This window comes from Prionailurus viverrinus, chromosome X, assembly GCF_022837055.1.
Source record: "Prionailurus viverrinus isolate Anna chromosome X, UM_Priviv_1.0, whole genome shotgun sequence".
Lineage (NCBI taxonomy): Eukaryota > Metazoa > Chordata > Mammalia > Carnivora > Felidae > Prionailurus > Prionailurus viverrinus.
In genome coordinates, this window is record NC_062579.1 from 7,174,244 (window position 1) to 7,194,772 (window position 20,529).

Sequence of the window (20,529 nt, forward strand, 5' to 3'; positions counted from 1 at the left end):
CTTTGATTATTCCCTTGATATTCCTTTGATTATTGAGGTTGCACATATTTTCTGGATATTCATGTTTTTTTGTGGATTGGCAACTTCTGTTCCTTGCCCATCCCCCCTGAGGTGTTTTCTTTTAATAGAAACTTAACCTGTGTTCCAGTTTTGGAGCAGTACATTATCTCGGTGTTCAATTTTAACTTGGTTCTAAAAAATCGTGATGTTATGTTTTTAATATGGCCAAATCTGTTATTTTTTGCTGATTATTCTCAGTTCTTCTCCACTAAAATGGATATTCACCTCTTAAGTTTTTAAAGAGCCCCCCTTTTTTTTTTTTTAACCGTTAAATCTTTAACCCACTTGGAATTGTCACATATGCATTAATACACTTTCTAATGTGGAATGGTCCTTGGATTCCTGGCCAAGCCATATTTTCTCTTAACGCTACTTCTGGATTTGATTTGAGGGTGTTTTATTTCAGATCTGGAGTCACAACTGATACTAATCTGTCCTGAACCTTTTTAAGCTGTCCTGGTTTGGGTTTGGTATCAGGATTATGCTAGCCTTGCTCACTTTACAAATGGAGTGTATCTGCTGGAGACCTACTGTTTGCTTTTTTGCAGCTGGCTGTCAGGTTCTATTATTCCAGTCTAACCAATGGCAAGACAGATTTTTACCTCCTAAGTCTAAGGTCATTTTTATTTTCTGCATTCAATGACTGTGGCCTGAGTGAGTTTTAATTCTTAAAACCCACTGAATTTTTTAGTGGCCTAATTCACATTCCCTTTGGGTATTTGAAAAGAATTTGTATTTGTGGTGAAGTACAAAGTTGGATCTCTTAAATGGACTTTATCAACTCTTGTTCCTTACTTTGAGTCTACTGTTAACTTGTGAGGCAGATATACTGAGGATCCACAAGTCCCTACTCTTCCTCACCCACAATAATTGTACTTACTTCTGTTGTAGGAACATTAATTCTGAATGGATTTCCCTCTTCTCATTGGCTGCTGGAGAGCTCCCGGCCAGTTTTGCAATTCCTTCCAGCAAGGGCTGGTTGGCGTGCTTTTGTGTTTGTTGAGTTGGGGATTCATCTGTCATGCCCTCCCCCCCCCCCCCCCCCCGACCTTAATTTTACTTTCTGCTTCTATCCCTCCTCTAAATTTTATCCTATTTTAGTACTTGTGTGCAAGACCCCCTAAATCATCATATTAATGAAGCTGGGTCTAAATAGGTTACTCAGTATGTTATAAATCTCATTAAATCACCTCTAAATTTAACTGGTGGAGGATGCTATAATTTCTCGTTCTATTTCTGTTACTGAGCTACACTAGATGAAGCAGGGCATGTGTACTCAGAGTAAAAATGTCTTGTTTTACTGTGGGACTTGAGGTGTGTACTAAGTCCTGTTCTATACTGGTAATGACCTACCGTTCTACCCTTGAGCTGAAGGATAAAAGAGGTACAATAACTCAATTGGTTTCTTGGATTCTATTAATATGAATTGATAGGGAATATTTACTGCTGAATCCCCCAAGTATAGGTGGCATACTTTTTTTTTTCTATCTTTTTGTAATGTTTATTTTTGAGAGCCACAGAGCGTGAGTGGGGGAGGGGCAGAGAGAGGGAGACACAGAATCCGAAGCAGGCTTCAGGCTCTGAGCTGTCAGCACAGAGCCCGACACAGGGCTCGAACTCGAACTCAGGAAGGGGCTCGAACTCAGGAACCGTGAGATCATGACCTGAGCTGAAGTCGGATGCTTAAGAAACCCTAATTTTCGGGGCGCCTGGGTGGCGCAGTCGGTTAAGCGTCCGACTTCAGCCAGGTCACGATCTCGCGGTCCGGGAGTTCGAGCCCCGCGTCGGGCTCTGGGCTGATGGCTCAGAGCCTGGAGCCTGTTTCCGATTCTGTGTCTCCCTCTCTCTCTGTCCCTCCCCCATTCATGCTCTGTCTCTCTCTGTCCCAAAAATAAATAAAAAACATTGAAAAAAAAAATTAAAAAAAAAAAAAAAAGAAACCCTAATTTTCTCACAAAGTGAGAATTCCTGTACTTGAGTGTCTTGAGATGTAAATACTCGATGCGAAAGTACATCTTAGTAAGTTTTGAGGTTGACTCATTTCACTTGCATATGTGATTTCCCTTATGGGAACTCAACTTTATTTTAACTAACCAATATGCCCGATATTTTCGTACGTTCCAACAGTCCACAGAGGTGAGAAGTGGGCAGAATTGTCTCCTCTACTTGATAGCCTGATTTAAAAACTGCTGAGATGGGCTCCTGGGGAAGTGAAGTTAGAATCTGCCTGCGTTTGGCTGACCACCAGTTGAGCTCAGAAGCTGTGAAACAAGTTTCTTTTTCAGAACCCCATGGGCTACTTGTGTCACAGGGTAAGACCATGTACAGGGGAAGGCTCCTGACTTTGGGTCCTGGACCTAGAACCATACTGGAAATGAGGACTCTAATGCATGGGTCAATCCTGTATAACTCCAGTTGAGCGATTCTGCTCAAAACGTTTTCCCTCTTGTTTGGTTTTGGTTGTTTGAGCTAGACACAACTCCGGAAGCAGCTGATTCACGAATTGATGCATCCTGTCGTGAACGGAGAGGTGCAGCCCCAGTCCGTTCCAGTGGAAGGGAGTGCCCTCCTGATAGGCACCTCTAACTCTCTGGTGGCAGATCACTTGAAGAGATGTGGCTATGAGTATTCGCTTTCTGTTTTCTTTCCGGAAACTGGTGTGGCCAAAGAAAAGGTAAAGTGTTGAGTCTTCTGTTTTTGAATTTTCTGTTAATAGCTTCTTTCTAGGTAATAGTAAGTGCTGCGTAATAGCCGAGTGTTCCTTGGCTAGCTACGTCCATTTCTCCCTCATCTTTGAGTTCCCGTCCTACATTCTGTAAAGGAACAAAGGAGTACTAAACTTGATGGTATATCGTCACCAATTCCATGGAAGCTCCGTTAGTCTTGGGTAAAATCAGGATGTGCAGTCACTAAGTTTTGGAGCTAGAATTGGTCTCCCGATCTGTGTAGTGTAAGACGCAGAGTTGCCATTTATGTTGACGGAAGCTTGTCACCGTCGTGGCGGCACCACAGGTATCCTCTGCATTGTGGAGGAGGAACCAGCCTCTGGAGAGGTGAAGTAGTTGGTTCAAGGTCACGTGATTTGTAAATGATGCTGGGCAGTAAATCTAGATCTCTAAAACATGCTCTTTTTACTAAGTCTCTTCAGATACTTAGATTCCTTGGGATTATACTAGAGAAGTGAAGGGTACAATCATTTATAAAAATCTGTGGCATGCTCAAATACTAAAACACCTGTTTTTACCACTTTCCTGATGACTTTCTGTTCAGTGGGAATGGTAGAGAAATCTAGCCCTGCTTGATTTTAAGGGTTGATAAAGCAAACTGCCTATTTTTTTTAATAGACTTAATTTTTTTTAGAGCAGTTGAGGTTCAGAGCAAAATTGAGCAGAAAGGAAGGTACCCCATGTGCTCCTTGCTCCCACTCGTGCACAGCCTCCCCTACTAGCAACATAATTAGATACATTTCCACAGTGGGACCTACATGGTCACATCTTCACTGAAGTCCATAGTTTAACGGTTGGTGTTGTCTCTGTGTTTTTACTCTTGGTCTTGTCGATAATTGTCCAAAAGCTTCCTATTAAGAGGTTTTAACAAAATAAGAACAGTGTTAGTATTTGAGAGTCTTAATATGCTTTATTAACGACCAAATTTTATTAACATTAGGAATTCTTTTTGGGTCCCTCAATCTTTAAGCTTTTTTGTTTTTTGTTACTTTTTAAAGTTTATATCTGAGAGAGCATGAGAGCGTGCGTGCACACACAAGCTGGGGAGGGACAGAGGAAGATCGAGAATCCCTAGCACGCTCCGGGCTGTCAGCGCAAAGCCTGACACGGGGCTCGAACCCAGGTACTGTGACCTCATGACCTGAGCCGAAGTCAGATGCTTAACAGACCGAGCCACTCAGGAGCCCCTGTTGTTTGTTTAAAGGAAGCTCTGTGCCTAACGTGGGGCTTGAACTCAAGACCCCGAGAACAAGAGTCACGTGTTCTACCGACTGAGCCAGCCAGGTGCCCTGAAGTTTCTAATTACATGACCCAGTTGGGCATGTTTCATGAGTAATAGGCAGTTACATAGCTGTTCCGGCAATAATTAACCTGCTCATATACTTAAAGGTGTTCACTATAAAATGCTGTGCAGAGTATTTTCCTGAAAGGAAAACCCTGTCAGTGTTCCGAGGGAAGTCCTAGTACATGATGCATGTTGTAGTAGAAATACAGATTAAGAATAGCCACCCAAAATGTTGAAAACTATTTTAGATAGGCTTTTGTCAGTCATGGTTGTAAAGACGGTAAAACTTGGTATTTTGAACCAGTAGTATTTTAAAAACTTGATTACCATTGAAAGACCCTGGGATTCACACATGTATTCGTTGGTTCATCAGATATTTGAGTGTAATCTGTAAGGCATTAACCATTTGTTAGACCCATTATCTTTGTCAAGTATTTGGAGGTTAATTCTGTGATGGGGAAAAATATCTTATCCTCGTGACTTGAATATGTTATCAATAGTGTAAGAAAGTGCTTCAGTTCTACATTGTTAGTGTGATTCTTAAACTTTAGGAACATCCTAATTTATCGCTTAAACATCAGTGTAAAATGTCTACTCATTTTTTTTTTCCTTAAGGTATTTACTATGCAAGATCTATTAGAACTCCTCAAAATCAACCCTGAATCCGGTCTCTACAAATCACTGGTAGGATTGTTTAGTTGTTATAATCTGCCTTGGTCTGTTAATTGTAACTGAACAGTTGAATAAAGGTAAAATATTTTCTTTCAACAGATGTCAGGATTTGATAACAAAAACAAAAAAGGTAGGAGCCTTCATATATGTAGAAAATAGCAACATTTTTGTCATGTACTTTATCCTGTAAAACTCTGAAAGTAATCTTGAGGGGTAAGAGTAGGGAATTGAATTGGAATTTGATTTTCCATGCTGTGACAGTACCTTGTTTGTTTGTTTACAGATTTTATTTTTTTTAAGTAATCTCTTCCCCTAACATGGGGCTCGAACTTAAAACCCTGACAGTGGGAGTGGCACGCTCCCACCATCTGAGCCAGCCAGGTGCTCCAATACCCTAGCTTTTAAAAAAAAAATAAAATAAAATGATTGATCTAATTTGACCAATGTACATCACTTCTCCAAATTTCAGTCCTCTTAATTGCTCTTAGCTACTCGCACACAAAAAACCCACTGTAGACAGTAGTTGATACAGCCCCACAAATGATCTGAAAGGTACTTTTTGTAAACATACCCACTGTTGGGAACATTGCCCCACACCCAGACAGTGTTAAGGGTGTAGGTATCTTTGTATCCTAGATCTCCTCCTCGATAAAGTACATGTCTATAAAGTACAACTTAAAAATTATTAATTGCTTAAAGAATGAAATAACTGGTTAGTAGTACGTGTTACATAAATATTTCTTAAGTGTTGATATGGGCCTGGTAAACTGCTTTAATTTTGGCCTTGATAAGAACCATCCTAGAGGCCATTCTATAACTGCCACGGGTACAGACTGTGGGCTGGACTTGGCTACGGACTTCGTAGCCTGAACTTCAGCTGGTAACTTGCCTGTAATACATATTCTTTAGGTCTTTTGAATAACCCGTAACGTTATGTAACGGCCCTTTCGTGTTGGTGTGCCCCTGGGTTTTGTCTGTCGCCGGCATTGCTGTCATCCCCAGTCAGGTGTTCTTTTCAAACTTCGCATTCGGCAAACACTTGAGTATTTACCTTGTGCCAACTATTAGTCTGTGACTGAATTGCCTAGTCTCTTGGGAGTGATGTCAGCAGAGGATGAGTGAATCAGATCACAAGACCTCCTAGAGTGCCTGCGAAGTAGGGCATCCATACTGAAGTTGAGTATGGTAGGTGATCCTGTATTCTATATGCTGAGGCAGTACTGTTCCGTGTAAATTTTCTGTAGTCATGGGAATGGCTATCCCTGTGCCATCTGATACGGTAGCGCGTGGCTATCCCTGTGCATCTGATAGAGCTAGCCACGTGTGGCTGTTGAAGGGTTGAAACGTGGCTAACGAACTGACTGTTAAATTGCAGTAGCCACACGTGAATAGTGATCGTACTGGATAGCACGGGCCTCAGGTAGATAGTGGGTATCTGTAGCTTAACTCTGTGGCAAGGAAACTGGGGGCCTGAAGGGATCTTAAGAAATGGTATAACCACTCTGACAGATGGGTGTTTTTTCACAAAGCTAAGCATATTCTTCCCATCCAACAGTGATGCTCCTAGGTATTTACCCGACTGACTTGAAAACTTAAGTCCACGTAGATCCCCGAATAGGAATGTTTGTGGTACTTGGTAGTGATGGCCAGAAATGGGGAGCAGTCACAATGTCACTAAGAGGGGTGGATAAAGAAACTGAGGTGCATCCAGACAAGGGAATACTAATGAGTATTTTGATGACGGTATTTTGCACTGTTAATCCATGCAAAAACAAACTACCTTTAAATGCATTTTGTTAGGGAAGGGGCTGGTCCGTAAAGGGTACATACTGTGTGATTTCATATATGATTTTCTGAAAAAAGCAAAAGTGTAGAGCTGCTGAGTGGATCAGTGGTTGCCAGGGATTTGGCGGAATGGGGGTGTGGAAGGTTGAATAGGTGAAGCACAGGGAATTTCTTAAGCGAGTGTGTTTCCTATGACCGTGGTAGGATCTATATAGCAGTGGTCAGAGCCTGTAGAACCTCCTAGCACAAAGGGTGAAGCTTAATGTATGCAATTTTAGGAGGTCAGGTGCCCCAGGATGGATTGCAGACAGTGACAAAATGGTCTGTCCTAACCCCTGCCCCCCCCCCCCCCCAGGAGAAGAAACGATGCTGAGCTCATCAACATTGGAAATGAAGATTTTATGACTAAAGGCAAATGAAACTGTATATAGGCCCTGGATGTGGAGTGATAACTGGCTCATGGGGGTACTGGTTAACTGCTCTGAAACCATTGTACATGGATGCTGGATTTGGACAACTAACACAATGGATAGTAGAGGGCGAGAGCCAAGTTTCTCCCTGTTAGAGTGTGATTTTACAGTCGGGTAAGGGGAGGAGGCTAGAATGATGTGTGCGATAGTGGGTTTGTTAAACCCCTCACTGTGAGCTCAGGTTTAGCTTCATACATCTGCAGAGGATCTCTATAGATCAATGTATCTGCACGGGTTTGTAGAACACTCAACTTTCTTTGTGCAGGCTGAGAGGGCCTAGAAGCAAGGACACCCTAGTAACTGTGTGCACACCTAGTGCCCGGTTTGGAACACTAAGATTGGGTTTCGAAGACCATTCCATGATAGGAACCAGGGCTCCCCGGAGCGATGACTGATTCTAGGACTGGGGCAGAGAAGGCACAAGAGGAGCCCGGAGTGTTGTCTAATGCTAGACATAGGGAAATGCTTAATAAGGGGGTGGGGGGGGAAAGGCACTGTGAAGGAGCTCCTAAGGGCCAAAGCTAGAACAGTTGAATAAATGGGGAGACCAGAGCAATCCTTCTCAGAGGGGTATGCATACAGGGAGGGGAGAGGGGAAGTGGAACCAGTTAGGACCCATGAGAAGCCCTGCAGACCTGGGAAACGGTGATGACCGTTACAGTGAGCGAGGGGGAGGAGCACCTCTGGAAAGATGACCCTACTGCAGCATCTCCGAGAAAGTTCCTGCGGCATGTCTACCTTGTCTCCAGAGGCAGAGCAGGCATGCCTGAGCATAAGAGTAGCAGGAAGGTGTGAGGAGACAACGCGCTGACTGGGGGGAAAAGAAACGGGCAAGAGAGGATGAGCGGATGAGCCAGAGACGAATTGCAAGTGTATGTCTAATGAGAGGAAGTGAAAACCAGACTTGGAAATCTTGGGGAAAAGGGAGGTGGGAGGCCTTTACCTTTGTTCATGCAGAAGCTGAGTCCTTTCGACTATTGGAAGATCCTAAAGCTCCTAATTTTTCATTTAATGTGTATTTATTTTTGAGAGCGACAGACACACTGAGCGTGAGCAGGGGAGGGGCAGAGAGAGAGGGACACACCGAATCTGAAGCAGGCTCCAGGCTCCGAGCTGTCAGCACAGAGCCTGATGTGAGGCTTCAACCCCCACAGACCCATCATTACCTAAGCCAAAGTTGGACGCTTAACCGACGGAGCCACCCAGGCACCCCAGTTTTGTTCTTATGGCTGAGTGATAATTCCACTGTGTGTGTCCCCGTCTGTGTGTGTGTGCACACACTTACATACCACATCTATCCATTGTAAACAATGCTGCTGTAAACCTAGGGATGCATATGTCATTTCAAGTTTTCGTTTTCTTTGCACAAATACCCAGTAGTGGAATTACTGGAATATATGGTAATTCTATTTTTAACTTTTTTTTTTTCTTTGGGTAGAGCACATGCATGTGAGCAGGGGAGGAACAGAGGGAGAGAGAATCCCAAGTAGGCTCCACACCCAGTGTGGAGCCCAACAGGAGGCTCGATCTCACAACTATGAGATCATGACCTGAGCTGAGATGGAGTCAGACGTGCTTTAACTGAGCCACCCAGGCACTCCTATTTTTAACTTTTTGAGGAACCTCCATACTGTTTTCCACAGTGGCTGCACCAGTTTGCATTCCCACCAGCAGTGCAAGAGGACTCCTTTTTCTCCACATCCTCACCAGCATTAGTTTCTTGTGTCTTTTGGTTTTAGCTGTTCTGATAGGTGTGAGGTGATTTATCTCTCACTGTGGTTTTGATTTGCATTTCCCTAATGGTGAGTGATGTTGAGCCTTTTTTTCGTGAGTCTGTTGGCCATCTGAATATCTTTGGAAAAGTGTGTATTCAGGTCCTTGACTCGTTTGTCGATTGGTTTTTGTGTTGGATTGTAGAAGTCCTTTATATATCTTGGATATTAACTCCTTACTGGATAGATCATTTACAAATATCTTCTGCCATTCAGTAGGTTGCTTTTCGTTTTGTTGATGGTTTTCTTTGCTGTGCCAAAGCTCGCTATTTTGTAGTCCCGATAGGTCTCTTCAGGCGAAGGAAGCAAGACTATCTAGAAAAACACATATCTACAGTTGATGTCAAAGATATTACTGCCTATGTTTTCTAGGAATTTTGTGATTTCAGCTCTCACATTTAGGACTTTAATTCATTTTGAGCTTATTTTTATGTGTGGTGTAAGAAAAGTGGTCCACCTTCATTGTTTTGCATGTAGCCATCCAGTTTCCCCAACACCATTTGCTGAAGAGACTGCTTTATCCCCCTGGTGTATACTCTTGCCTCCTTTGTTGTAGATTAATTGACCATACGTGCGTGGGTTTATTTCTGGGCTCTCTGTTCATCTAAGTGCCTGTTGTGCCACTGTGTTACTGTTTTGATTATGACCGCTTTGGGGTACATCTTGCAATCAGGAATTGTGATATCTCCAGCTTTGTTCTTTTACCTCAAGGTTGTTTTGGCTCTTCGGGAGTCTTTCGTGGTTCCATACGAATTTTAGTGGTAGTCTAGTTCTGTGAAAAATGCTGTTGGTATTTTGACCGAGATTGCATGGCGTGTGTAAATTGCTTTGGGTAACATTGACACGTTAACAATACTGGTTCTCTGAGTCCCTGAGCACAGAATATTTTCTGTTGGTGTCATCTTGGATTCTTTGATCTGTGTTTTAGGGTTTTCATAGTGTAGGTCTTTCAGCTCCTTGGTTAGGTTTACTTACAGGTGTGTGTGTGTGTATAATTTTTTTTTGGTGCAATGGTAAATGGCATTTTTTTTGCCACTTGATTATTACTGTATAGAGGTGCAACAGATTTCTGTATATTAACTTTGTATCCTGTGACATCACTGAATTCATTTATCGGTGCTAGTGTCTTTTGGTGGAGTCTTTGAAGTTTTCTGTGTATACTATCGTGACATCTGCAAATAGTGACAGTTTTACTTCTTACCAATTTGGATGTTTTTTGTCCAATGGCTGTGGCAAGGACTTTGAGTACTAGGTTGAATCAAAGTGGTGAGAGAGGACATCCTTGTTTTTCCTCGTCTTAGAAGCACTCAGTTGTTTACATACATTATGAGGTTAGCTGTTTTTTAATCTATAGCCTTTATTATTATTTTTTTTAACTTTATTTGAATTGAAGTTAGTTAACCGAGAGTGTAATACTGATTTCAGGAGTAGAACCCAGTGATGCATCACTTACATACAACAACTAGTGCTCATCCCAACAAGTGTCGTCCTTCATGCCCATCGCTCATTGAGCCCATCTCCCCACCCACCTCCCCTCCAGCCACCCTCCGTTCTCTGTGTTGAAGAATCTCATATGGTGGGGTGCTTGGGTGGCTCATTCGGTTAAGTGTCCAACTCTGGGTTTTAGCTAAGGTCAGGATCTCACTGTCCTGAGATCAAGCCCCGCATTGGGCTCTGTGCTGATGGCGCAGAACCTGTTTGGGATTCTGACTTCCTCTCTGTGCCCCTCACTTCACTTGTGCCATGTTTCTCTTTCTCAAAAATAGACATTAAAAAAAAATCTTGGGGCACCTGGGTGGCTCTTTCAGTTGGTTAAGCATCTGACTCTTAGTTTTAGCTCCAGTCATAATCTTAGGTTTGTGAGTTCGAGCCCTGCATCTGGGTCTGCACTGACAGTGTGGGGCCTGCTGGAAGTTCTCTCTCACTGTCTCTGTGCCACCACTTGCACTTTGTCTCTCCAAAGAAACTTAAAAACAAAAACAAAAACCAACACTCTGATGGTTTGCCTCCTTGTGTTTTTATTTTCTTTGTCCTTCCCTTCCCCTTTGGTCATGTGTTGTTTCTTAAATTCCATGTGTGTGAGATAATGTATTGGTCTTTCTCTGACTGATTATTTTGCTTAGCGCATAATACTCTAGTTTTTTTATTTTTTTGATATGAAATTTATTGTCAAATTGGTTTCCATACAACACCCAGTGCTCATCCCAACAGGTGCCCTCCTCAATGCCCATCACCCACTTTCCCCTCCCTCCCACCCCTCACTTTATTCTCAGTTTTTCAGTCTCTTATGATTTGGCTCCCTCCCTAACTTTTTTTCTCCTTCCCCTCCCCCATGGTCTTCTGTCAAGTTTCTCAGGATCCACATGAGAGTGAAAACATAGGGTCTCTGTCTTTCTCTGTATGACTTATTTCACTTAGCATAACACTCCAGTTCATCTACGTTGCTACAAAAGGCCAGATTTCATCCTTTGTCATTTCCAAGTAGTATTCTATTGTACATACAAACCACAACCTCTTTATCCATTCATCAGTTGATAGACATTTAGGCTCTTTACGTAATACATTCTAGTTTCATTCACGTTGTTGGAAACGGAAAGATTTGATTCTTGTTTGATCACCAAGTAATATTCCATTGTGTGTAATATTACACACACACACACACACACACACACACACACACACACACACACCCACCTTCTTTGTCAGTTGATGGACCTTTGGGCTCTTTACATAATTGGGCTGTTGGTGATAGCGCTGCTGTAAACATCGGGGTGCGTGTGCCCCTATGAATCAGCATTTTTGTGTCCTTTGGATAAATACCTAGTATTGGAATTGCTGGGTCATGGGGTAGTTTAATTTTTAGTTTTTTGAGGAACCTCCACACTGTCCTCCAGAGCAGCTGCACCAGTGTGCATTCCCACCAGCAGTGCAATGTTTGTTGGTTTATATCCTGTTTATCTGACTTTTTTTTGTATAAACTTGGTCCATGTCTTGTCTAATTTCTCCATTGTTTTGACTTGTAACAGCTCTTTGATATTATGAAAATTACTCCTGTCTCCACATCCTCGCGAGTACTTTGTTGCAGTGTTATCACTTGTCTTTTGACTTGATTTCGTGCCATCTAGGTTTCTAATTCTTATGTTGTGAGATTGATACTGCTCGTTATTGCTTCTAGGTTGTGTGTCATGTTTGCAAAGGCCTTTCCTTAGAAATTATTCTTAGAAGATCTAGAATGTAAGAAAGGATAATGTTTAAAAGCCAAGATCTTAGAAACAGGGTTGATGCAATGGTTGAATGGAAAAAAGTTACACGCCGAAACTGTATTATGCGCTTTGTGTCTTGTAGGTTTTCTCATGGAGTTTTTAAAAGAAGTGGCAGAGTATCATCAGTCCAGAGCGAGCTGTGATGTGGGAACTCAGACAAGTTCCACATTGCCTGGCCAAGACTCACTTGGTAACTGGCTCTCCTTCAGAATTTTAATGTTTGTTTTCTCCTCAAGTGAAGGAAAGGACCTGATGTGCTGTACTGTGGGTCTATTCCTTGACTGGGAGGGGTGCAAGCTGCAGGGGGCACAGGTGCCTGCTTCCTCTGGAAGCCTCGCGGGAGGTGGCCAGGACTGCTCGCCCGCGCCACCCTCCCCTCTCTGAAGGCCCACGTGCTTCTCTGTGTGTTGGGTTCAACCTCTCATAACTGGGAGGTTCTTCTCTAGGTTTCCTCTAACTTGAATTTATGGCCACTAAGGAAATCCTTGACTGTGTGCCTTGTGGAGAAAACTAGAGAAGTCAGTGGCATATCACTTTGGTTTAGAGCTGAGGAAATAGGGGTCCCCAGAGGAAGCACAACTTGGAAACGTTCCTTCTGGGTCAGAACGGATAGTAGAATCCAAATTTTTTTTCTTTTCTTAATTTTTAAAAACTTACTTTTGAGAGAGAGGGGGAGGGAAGGGGAGGGAGCATGAGCAGGAGATAGGCAGAGGAAGGGAGACACAGAATCTGAAGCAGGCTCCAGGCTTGGAGCTATCTGCACAGAGCAGGACGACACGGGGATCAAACTCCTAAACCGGGAGATCATGACCTGAGCCGAAGTTGGACGCTTAACCAACTGTGAGCCACCCAGGCACCCCTAGAGTCCAAATTTTTCTAAAATTACATGATCAGTTTCTTGGCACCTCCTGAGTCTTAAGGAGAATAATACTTCTAACCAGTAAAAAGAGAAGTCTGTTATTAGTAAAACATAAGCTATATGATGAGGCCTTCATTTTGGCCTAGGTTTTATTCCCTTGGGAGCATGATACATGCTTATTCTAGAGAAGTACTGTCCAATAATAGCCACATGTGTAACTGTTAATTTTCTAGTAGCCATGGGGGGGAAACAGGTGAATTTAATATAATTTATTTAACCCGGTATGTCCAAAAGATTCCAACATGTAATTGATCCAGAAAACGTTAATGAGATTATTCTATATAAAATTTCCATACTCCATCATTGAAACCTGGTGTGTCTTTTACATTTAAAGCACCTCTCAATTTGAACTGGTCCCACTTCATGTACTCCGTGGCCACGTGTGGCTAGAGAGTCCTGTATTGGACGACACAATTGTAAAGCATTTGGAAAACCCAGAAAAGTAAATGGAAAACCTGTTGAAAGTTCTCTAAAAAGACGGACGCTGCCAATCTCTTCAAACTATTTGTGTCAGCCGCCTTGTCCGGTGCATCCTTTTTTGGCGGGTGGTGTTCTCCACGATCGAGCTCATCCTGCAAGTCTGGGTTTGCGGTCGGTTGATGCTGGCCCGCAGCTGTTGTGGGGGCTGTGGGTCTACTGGAGAGAGCACTAGAACGACAGCCCAGCAACAGACGAGCTTGCAGCCCCAGTGCTGCCCTTACACAGTTGCTTAGCCCTATGGGACTCACTTAAACTGCACGGGCATCTGCTTCCTTCTCTGCAAAGCAGAGGAGTCAAAATACGTGATCTTTGATTTATTATTTTAAGGTCCGTGTTTTGAACGTGTCAGTCGACTTTAACCACAGTCCAATAAAAGCACTCTCTGCCTTGGCACTTAGGGACTGGGAAGAGATGCCATTGTTTTCTGACTTAAGTTGCACTCTTGGCTTTCTTTCCCCCTGACATTGGATGGTGAGAATTTCCGATGTAAGGAATGGTGGAAACGGTTGTACAGTGAAGACTTGTATACCTAGACTTATCCGGTAAATTCGTATCCTCCTTGCTTGATCGCTTATCCGACCCATCCATTAATCTATCTTAATTTTGTGGGGTTTCAAAGTAAATTGCAGACATCCTTCCCGTTGCCCCTAAGTATACTCTGTGCTTTTGAACAGAGCTCCAGCCTCTTGCTCAACTGACGGCAGTTCCCTATGCTAATTTCCTATGTTGTTGTTTTAACAGTGGAGAAGCTTCAGCTTATTGATGATCAGTTTGCAGGTGCTTATGCTCAGCGTCCAAAGTTAGAATCCTTAGAAGTAAAGTTAAATGAATATAAAAGAGAAATAGAACAGCAGCTTCGGGCAGAAATGTGTCAAAAGGTGAGCTGTAACTTGTTGCTGTGCTTGTCTTGAATGTCTTTAAAAAAAAAAAGTTTAAGAACAAATGTAAGCAGGGGAGGGGCTGAGAGAAGGTGAGAGAGAATCCTTAGCAGGCTCCACGCTGTCAGCATAGAACCTGACTCAGGGCTCGAGCTCAAGAACCATGAGATCATGAACTGAGCCGAAATCAAGAAGTCAGACGTGTCACCAACTGAGCCACCCAGGTGTCCTGTGATGTCTTCATCTTGGGTATGGGGGGGAAAAATAGAGAATTTTTATTAACAAATGTGATACACTGTTACGCATGATTTTTCTTTCCAACTGATGTCATTTCTTATGCCTTTTGAGTGAATCCTACACGTATAATGAATGAGATGAAAGTGAAAATGAGTTAAACTAAGTATATTAGAGCATTAGTGTTAAACCTAACCCTGAAGAGAGAAGTTATTTTCTTAGTATAGTTTTGGTATTTACAATAATTGGTGATCGATTGGCAGTTAAAGTATTTTAAAGATACTGAAGTAGCAAAAGTTAAGATGGAAGAGAAAAGAAAGTCTGAGAGGGAATTGGCTGAGTTCCGGAACGAATTGGAGAGAGCTTGTCGAGCAAAATCTGACGCCCTTATTTCTCGGGAGAAGTTGGCTTTTGAGAGAATTCAGAAGCACCAAGAGGTAAGATTTTACAATTCTTTGCCAGGTATCTATTTCCTGTGGCTGTTTGTAGATGGGCTTCAGGCCCTAGAGTGGGTTGTGACAGTTGGTTAGCCAAGATCAAGCCCTACAGGTGTATGAGGGATGGAGGTCAAGAGCACAAGTGGTAGGACTGGCCTTGAAAAGGTTATGGAGACTTCCTCCCCCGAGAGCGCTGGGAGGAAGGGACTGTGGGTGCTAGCTTCCATGTTGGGAGCAGGCAAAATTCCCCGCTGAATATGCTCCCTCCTCTCGGGCAGATGGGGGAGGGTCGGGGGGCAGCCTCAAGGAGAGGATCGGTGTGGAATGGCTGCATGGGGGTGAGGGCCAAGCAGGCCGGACTGGCAGAGCTGTGTGGAGGCCCTGGCCGTGACACGGGCATCACGCAGCCGAAGTGGACCAAACCAGGTGCTTGTAGGCAGTTGGTGTGGTACAGTCAGGTTAGCGAGGGCAAGAAGATTGAGGCGCTTGGGCAATGGACCTGACGGAGCTGAGTTGACTTGGCTTGAGAAGGGCAGCCTCTTGAGGACATTGGGGTTCGGTGGGGATGGTGGGCGGCTACTACCCCAGGGGGGTTGCGGGGGGGAGAGACAGGGCTGTGTGGTGTTCTCGGAGGCATCCAGGACAAGATGTCGGGACACTGATGGATGGAAGAGTAAGCGTGGGCCCATAGGACAGGGCTGCGGGTTGAGATGTCGCGTGAAGACTAGAAACAAAATGTCACAGGGGTTGAGGGTCCCTGGAATTGCGTAGTCTAGGATTGTGGAAGGTGGCCATTCGATTTCTCCCGGAAAGTGACTAGACAGGAAGTGGAAAGGGCGAGGAGTGGCAGGAGGGATGGGGTCCACTCTTTGAGGAAAAACTGGTTCCTTTCCCAAGGGGCTGTCTTAGACAAGCCTGGATTCGGGACACTGTTTGCTGTGTCCAGCCAGAACCGCTGCTATGTGGAGACCTCGAAAGTTGGAGGGCTCCCTCCCAGCGCCCACCCTTGATTACAACTGCTCAGAAAGACCCAGTCACGTCCTATGATTTCGTGTACCATTTCTGGTGATGGGGCTTTTAGAAAAAAATCAATGTTGGAGCCACTGTCTTTGAGACGATTGGATGTTTACGTTAACAACTGCATCCTCGAGACGGGTGACTGACTAGTTGAGATCAGTTACCAGACCAGAATATTCATTGAGTTCGCTGATTCTCTGAAGGCTCTGGACAAGATGGCCACCCTCATGCCAAGCATCCTGGCTTTATTCCACTACCTGCAATGCCCTTCTTGTGCCCCCGATGAAACCCTCTTGGCCTTCAAATCCAGCTTCTGTGTCCCTTCCTTGTAATGCCTTCCCTGACTGACTCAGGTCCTGTTCCTGCCACAGTCCTGAAGTATTTTAGTTACAAAAGTCATCACATCCTAGTGTGTAATTTCACTTTCCCTGACTACACTGAATTTTGGAAAGATGGGAACTCTACCTGTTCGTCTTTGTCTAGTTCTGAGTGTGCTGTTAGACACGTGCCAGGTACTCCGTGAAGCCTTGCTCAGCGAACACACAAATGGAAGTGTGGCCCGTTCATTCACCTTGTTAACCGAGTCAGAATGACCTATGAACTGAAACTTTGAGACGACAGAACCAGGGGCATTCTATTCTTTGGAAGTTTTATTGCTACATGCACATTTCGTGTCCTTTTCTTCCTGACGCACTTGTCGAAATGTGAAGTCTCTGGGGGATGTCCGTTAGGTAGATTAAACAGAGCAGAGATGTTAGGAATATATGCTAATGGGTCCAAACAGTCATTGAAGGAGGGAATGCATGTTTGGGTGGCTAAATGGGCAAAAAGAGTATGCTGAATTGGAACCTCTTGAAAATGAAATTGTAACCCTAAGTATCTGTAGTTCTCTGGAATCGAGGAAGCACTATATTAGTTCGGATCTGTTATATCTTTAGCTTGCTTGCTGAAAACTAATGCTTCTGTACACAGATTGAAACCAAGGAGATTTATGCTCAGAGACAACTTCTCCTCAAAGATATAGACATGCTAAGAGGCAGAGAAGCAGAGCTGAAACAAAGAATGGAAGCTTTTGAATTGTGAGTAACGTGTGTTCATTTGGGATATTCAGAATGACGATTCAAAAGAACTAAATACACGTCTTTAATAGTCAGATGTTAACTGCCAAGTAGAGTGTTCACTTGTAAAGGGGATCCCACCTAGCTTTAAAAGGCACAAATGAAGAGAAAGACTAGGGTTTCACTTATGAACTAGTACACATTAGAATGAAAAGCAGAATGGGATGCCATCATCGGGCTACAGTATGACCAGACACGTGACTTGAAGAAGCTGATAATGCTTGAACAAATGCCATGTTTCTCATTTACGTCCACTCATTCACATCCAGTAGCTGCATGTGTGCAAAGTAACAATTCCAGATACCCGGACCTGCCGCCCTCTACTGCACTGCTGCTGTTGGGGGAGGGGGAAGACGGTGGCTCTGACTCGACTCCTACTGGGCGAAGAAACTACTGGTGGTTTTTTTTTTCTTTTTTTTTCTTAGTACCAATTGCGGAGGGGCAGAGAGAGAGGGAGACAGAATCTGAGGCAGGCTCCAGGCTCTTGGCTGTCAGCACAGAGCCTGACCAGGGGCTTGAACTCCTGAACTGCACGGTTAGGACCTGAGCCAAAGTCGGATGCTTAGCCACACGCTGAGCCACCCAGGCACCCCTGGGTGAAACCATTTCTCTTGGTGTGTGTGTTCCTTTCCCTAAGTGCTCACATCTGTATCCTCCTTCAAATCTCAGCTGGGATTAAGAGCAAGCTCCCCAGTCTGCAGTTGGTGGAATTAAGCTTTCTTTCCCATTTGGCGTCTTGAAACTCGAAATATTCCAGGAACCCTATTTTATTTAAGAGGTTTGTCTTTGTCTTTATTAATGTTTTTCATTTACGTAGGTTCTGTTCATTTGATTTCTTCCTACCTTACTCTTTGGAAATTCTCAAGTGGCAGTTTGCTAATGTGAGAGAAAAGAAAAGGGACAAAGTTTGGGCAGATTCTGGATTGTATAATCATGATTATGTAACCACTTCTTGAACCTCTGTTTGCCCTGCTTCTCCCTTGTAAGCACATTAAGTGAAGTGAATGGATTTACTCGTCCTTTGCTGTACAGATGGGGCAGCAGAGGGAGCTCTAACACCAAGCCTTTATGCTCGGCCGGGAGCCCTCCCATCCCTGTGGTTTGGTCTAAGTGCCTGTGAACCTGATTCCTGGCTCTGGAATTGGTTTTGTAGGTGTTTGAAGGTCTCCCCACGAAAAGCACTCCATTCTTCGAATTTGGGGGTTCTGATGGACCCATCTTCTGTTTTCGGCCTCTTCAGTCAATACATGATTGAATGCCAAAAACGAATCTTGTACCTCTAATTGTTAGGGGCCAATCAGTTAAGTCTCACAGTTAGAAATAATATTCTAGAAGAAACAAACACTTAAGGTACACTAAACTTGGCTTTGTGGCTTTGTAACTAAAAGCATCCTTCTTTGACCCCTCCGTTGATTGTGGCCCTTGATCCCCCGTACCCCCTTTTTGAGTGTGGGTTTTCTCCTGTAAGTGTACAAAAGTAAGAAACCACTTCGGTCACGACACATTGACACTCCCCTTAGCCAGGTGCCATCTGCTAGCTGATGAGCTAAAGTTGGTAAAGTAGAGGGACTTCTGGCTCTTTCAGTTCACTTCCCAGCAGGGAAGCCTTGTGAAGGTTTTACTCTGGAGCTAAAAACACAAGGTGTCTCTTTCCCTCTAAACGTGTTACTTCCGCTGTTGGGGTTTTCTTACCTGCTTTCTTTCTCTTTGGCCAATTGCAGGGCTCAGCGGCTACAAGAAGAAAAAAATAAAAGAGCAACCGACGCACTTAGGAAACGGGAGCTGAATGTCCAGAATATTGAGAAGACCTATGACCAGAAGCTCAAGAATGAGCTGCTCAAGTAATTGCTTGGCCTTGTTAAAGGAATCCTGTGTCTGAATTAAGTTGCTGGAAACATGGGCACGCTGATGAAGTAGATAGAGCCGATGGTTGATGGCAAAATTGAGGGTTGAAAAACATCTGTGTTGTCATTGGTAGTCCAGCCTTTCCTGTGAGCATTTTAAGATGGGTTTAAAAAGATACAGAGAATAGCATGCTCTGCTCATTTGACAAAAAAAAAAAAAAAAAAAAAAAAAATTGTTTTTAACATTTGTTTTTGAGAGAGCAAGACAGAGTGCAAGCAGGAGGAGCGTCAGAGAGGGGGACCCAGAATCCAAAGCAGGCTCCAGGCTCTGAACTGTCAGCTCAGAGCCCAACACAGGGCTCAAACTCCTGAACCACAAGGTCATGACCTAAGCCAAAGTTGGACACTCAACACACTGAGCCACCCAGGCATCTCTCATTCTTCCTCATAGCTTCTCTGACACTTCCTGAGTGCCTGTGGTTTGTTTTAAGTTGTTAGGGCACTTTACGACTTGCTCAGTTTGCACAGCCAAGAAGTCCTAACATTGAAATTAATAAGTGCTCAGTTAATAGTGAGTAAATGCATGTGTAGTGAAGAGAGGATTCAACTCGGCTTCTCAGGGTATTAGTAATTGACCTCATTTTTATTGCCTTGCTCTTAATTTGTCATTGTGCCATTACATCATACCTGCAAAGGTTTCTGGAGGCTATTTTACTTTTGAGAGAATGAGGACGAGCAGGGGAGGGGCAGAGAGAGAGAGAGAGATGGATACAGACCCAGAATCTGAAGCAGGCTCCAGGCTCTGAGCTGTTAGCACAAAGCCTGACATGGGGCTCAAACTCATGAACCATGAGACCATGACCGGAGCCAAAGTCAGATGCTCAATCAACTGAGCCACCCAGGCTCCCCTGGAGGTTGTTTTTAAAAACTGCTGTTAAAGATAAGTAGGGGGCATCTGGGTGGCTCAGTCGGTTAAGCGTCTGACTTCGGCTCAGTTCATGATCTCATGGTTGGTGAGTTTGAGCACCGCGTCGGGCTCTGCGCGGACAGTGTGGAGCCTGTTAGGGTTTCTGTCTCTGTCTCTCTAATTAAAAATAAAACTTAAACACCATTTTCATTGTATGACTTCTGAAACAGTGGGTTTTAGGTACATATTTTATGTCCACTCCTCTAACCTACTAGTGAACACTGAAGTAGCTCTAGTCATTAAATGCAGAATAAATGAAACACGTATATGTGAATTCAGCGTAGCCGTGGATACAGAGAACTGTTGGGTATCGTTTGTCTTGGTGTGTCCTTGGAGGCCTCGGGTGTCCTTCTATGGTTTCAGCCAGTGTTGAATTTGGGAGGACATCATGGGAGTGCCTCTCTGCTTTCTCTGACCTCTGAACCGCAAAGTCAGTTGGCAACAGCTGCTGGAGGTGGCTGAAACCCTGTAAGATGAGCCTTTGGGTGTCTCTAATTCAGAGCTCATGCTGTTGGCGGTCGGCCGTCAGGACTGTGCTCAGCCCCTAAGGGCAAAAGTTCCTCTCTGAGGGAAGAGAGATGGGACAGGTGAATTCCAAGTGA

At 43.9% G+C, this 20,529-nt stretch overlaps 1 protein-coding gene across 2 annotated transcripts in view; it reads left to right on the forward strand.

Annotated features, from left to right (window-relative positions):
- Positions 1–20,529, forward strand: part of OFD1 (OFD1 centriole and centriolar satellite protein) — a 42,067-nt gene that overhangs the window by 2,004 nt on the left and 19,534 nt on the right. The window contains exons 3-10 of one of the 2 annotated variants that reach the window (XM_047843378.1): positions 2,534–2,734; positions 4,687–4,755; positions 4,843–4,873; positions 12,116–12,223; positions 14,174–14,310; positions 14,808–14,981; positions 16,971–17,077; positions 18,838–18,957. In XM_047843378.1, the coding sequence (XP_047699334.1) occupies positions 2,534–2,734; positions 4,687–4,755; positions 4,843–4,873; positions 12,116–12,223; positions 14,174–14,310; positions 14,808–14,981; positions 16,971–17,077; positions 18,838–18,957 (947 nt within the window). Of the gene's footprint in view, positions 1–2,533; positions 2,735–4,686; positions 4,756–4,842; positions 4,874–12,115; positions 12,224–14,173; positions 14,311–14,807; positions 14,982–16,970; positions 17,078–18,837; positions 18,958–20,529 lie in introns of those variants that run through there. The other variant, XM_047843381.1, reaches the window with a different exon arrangement.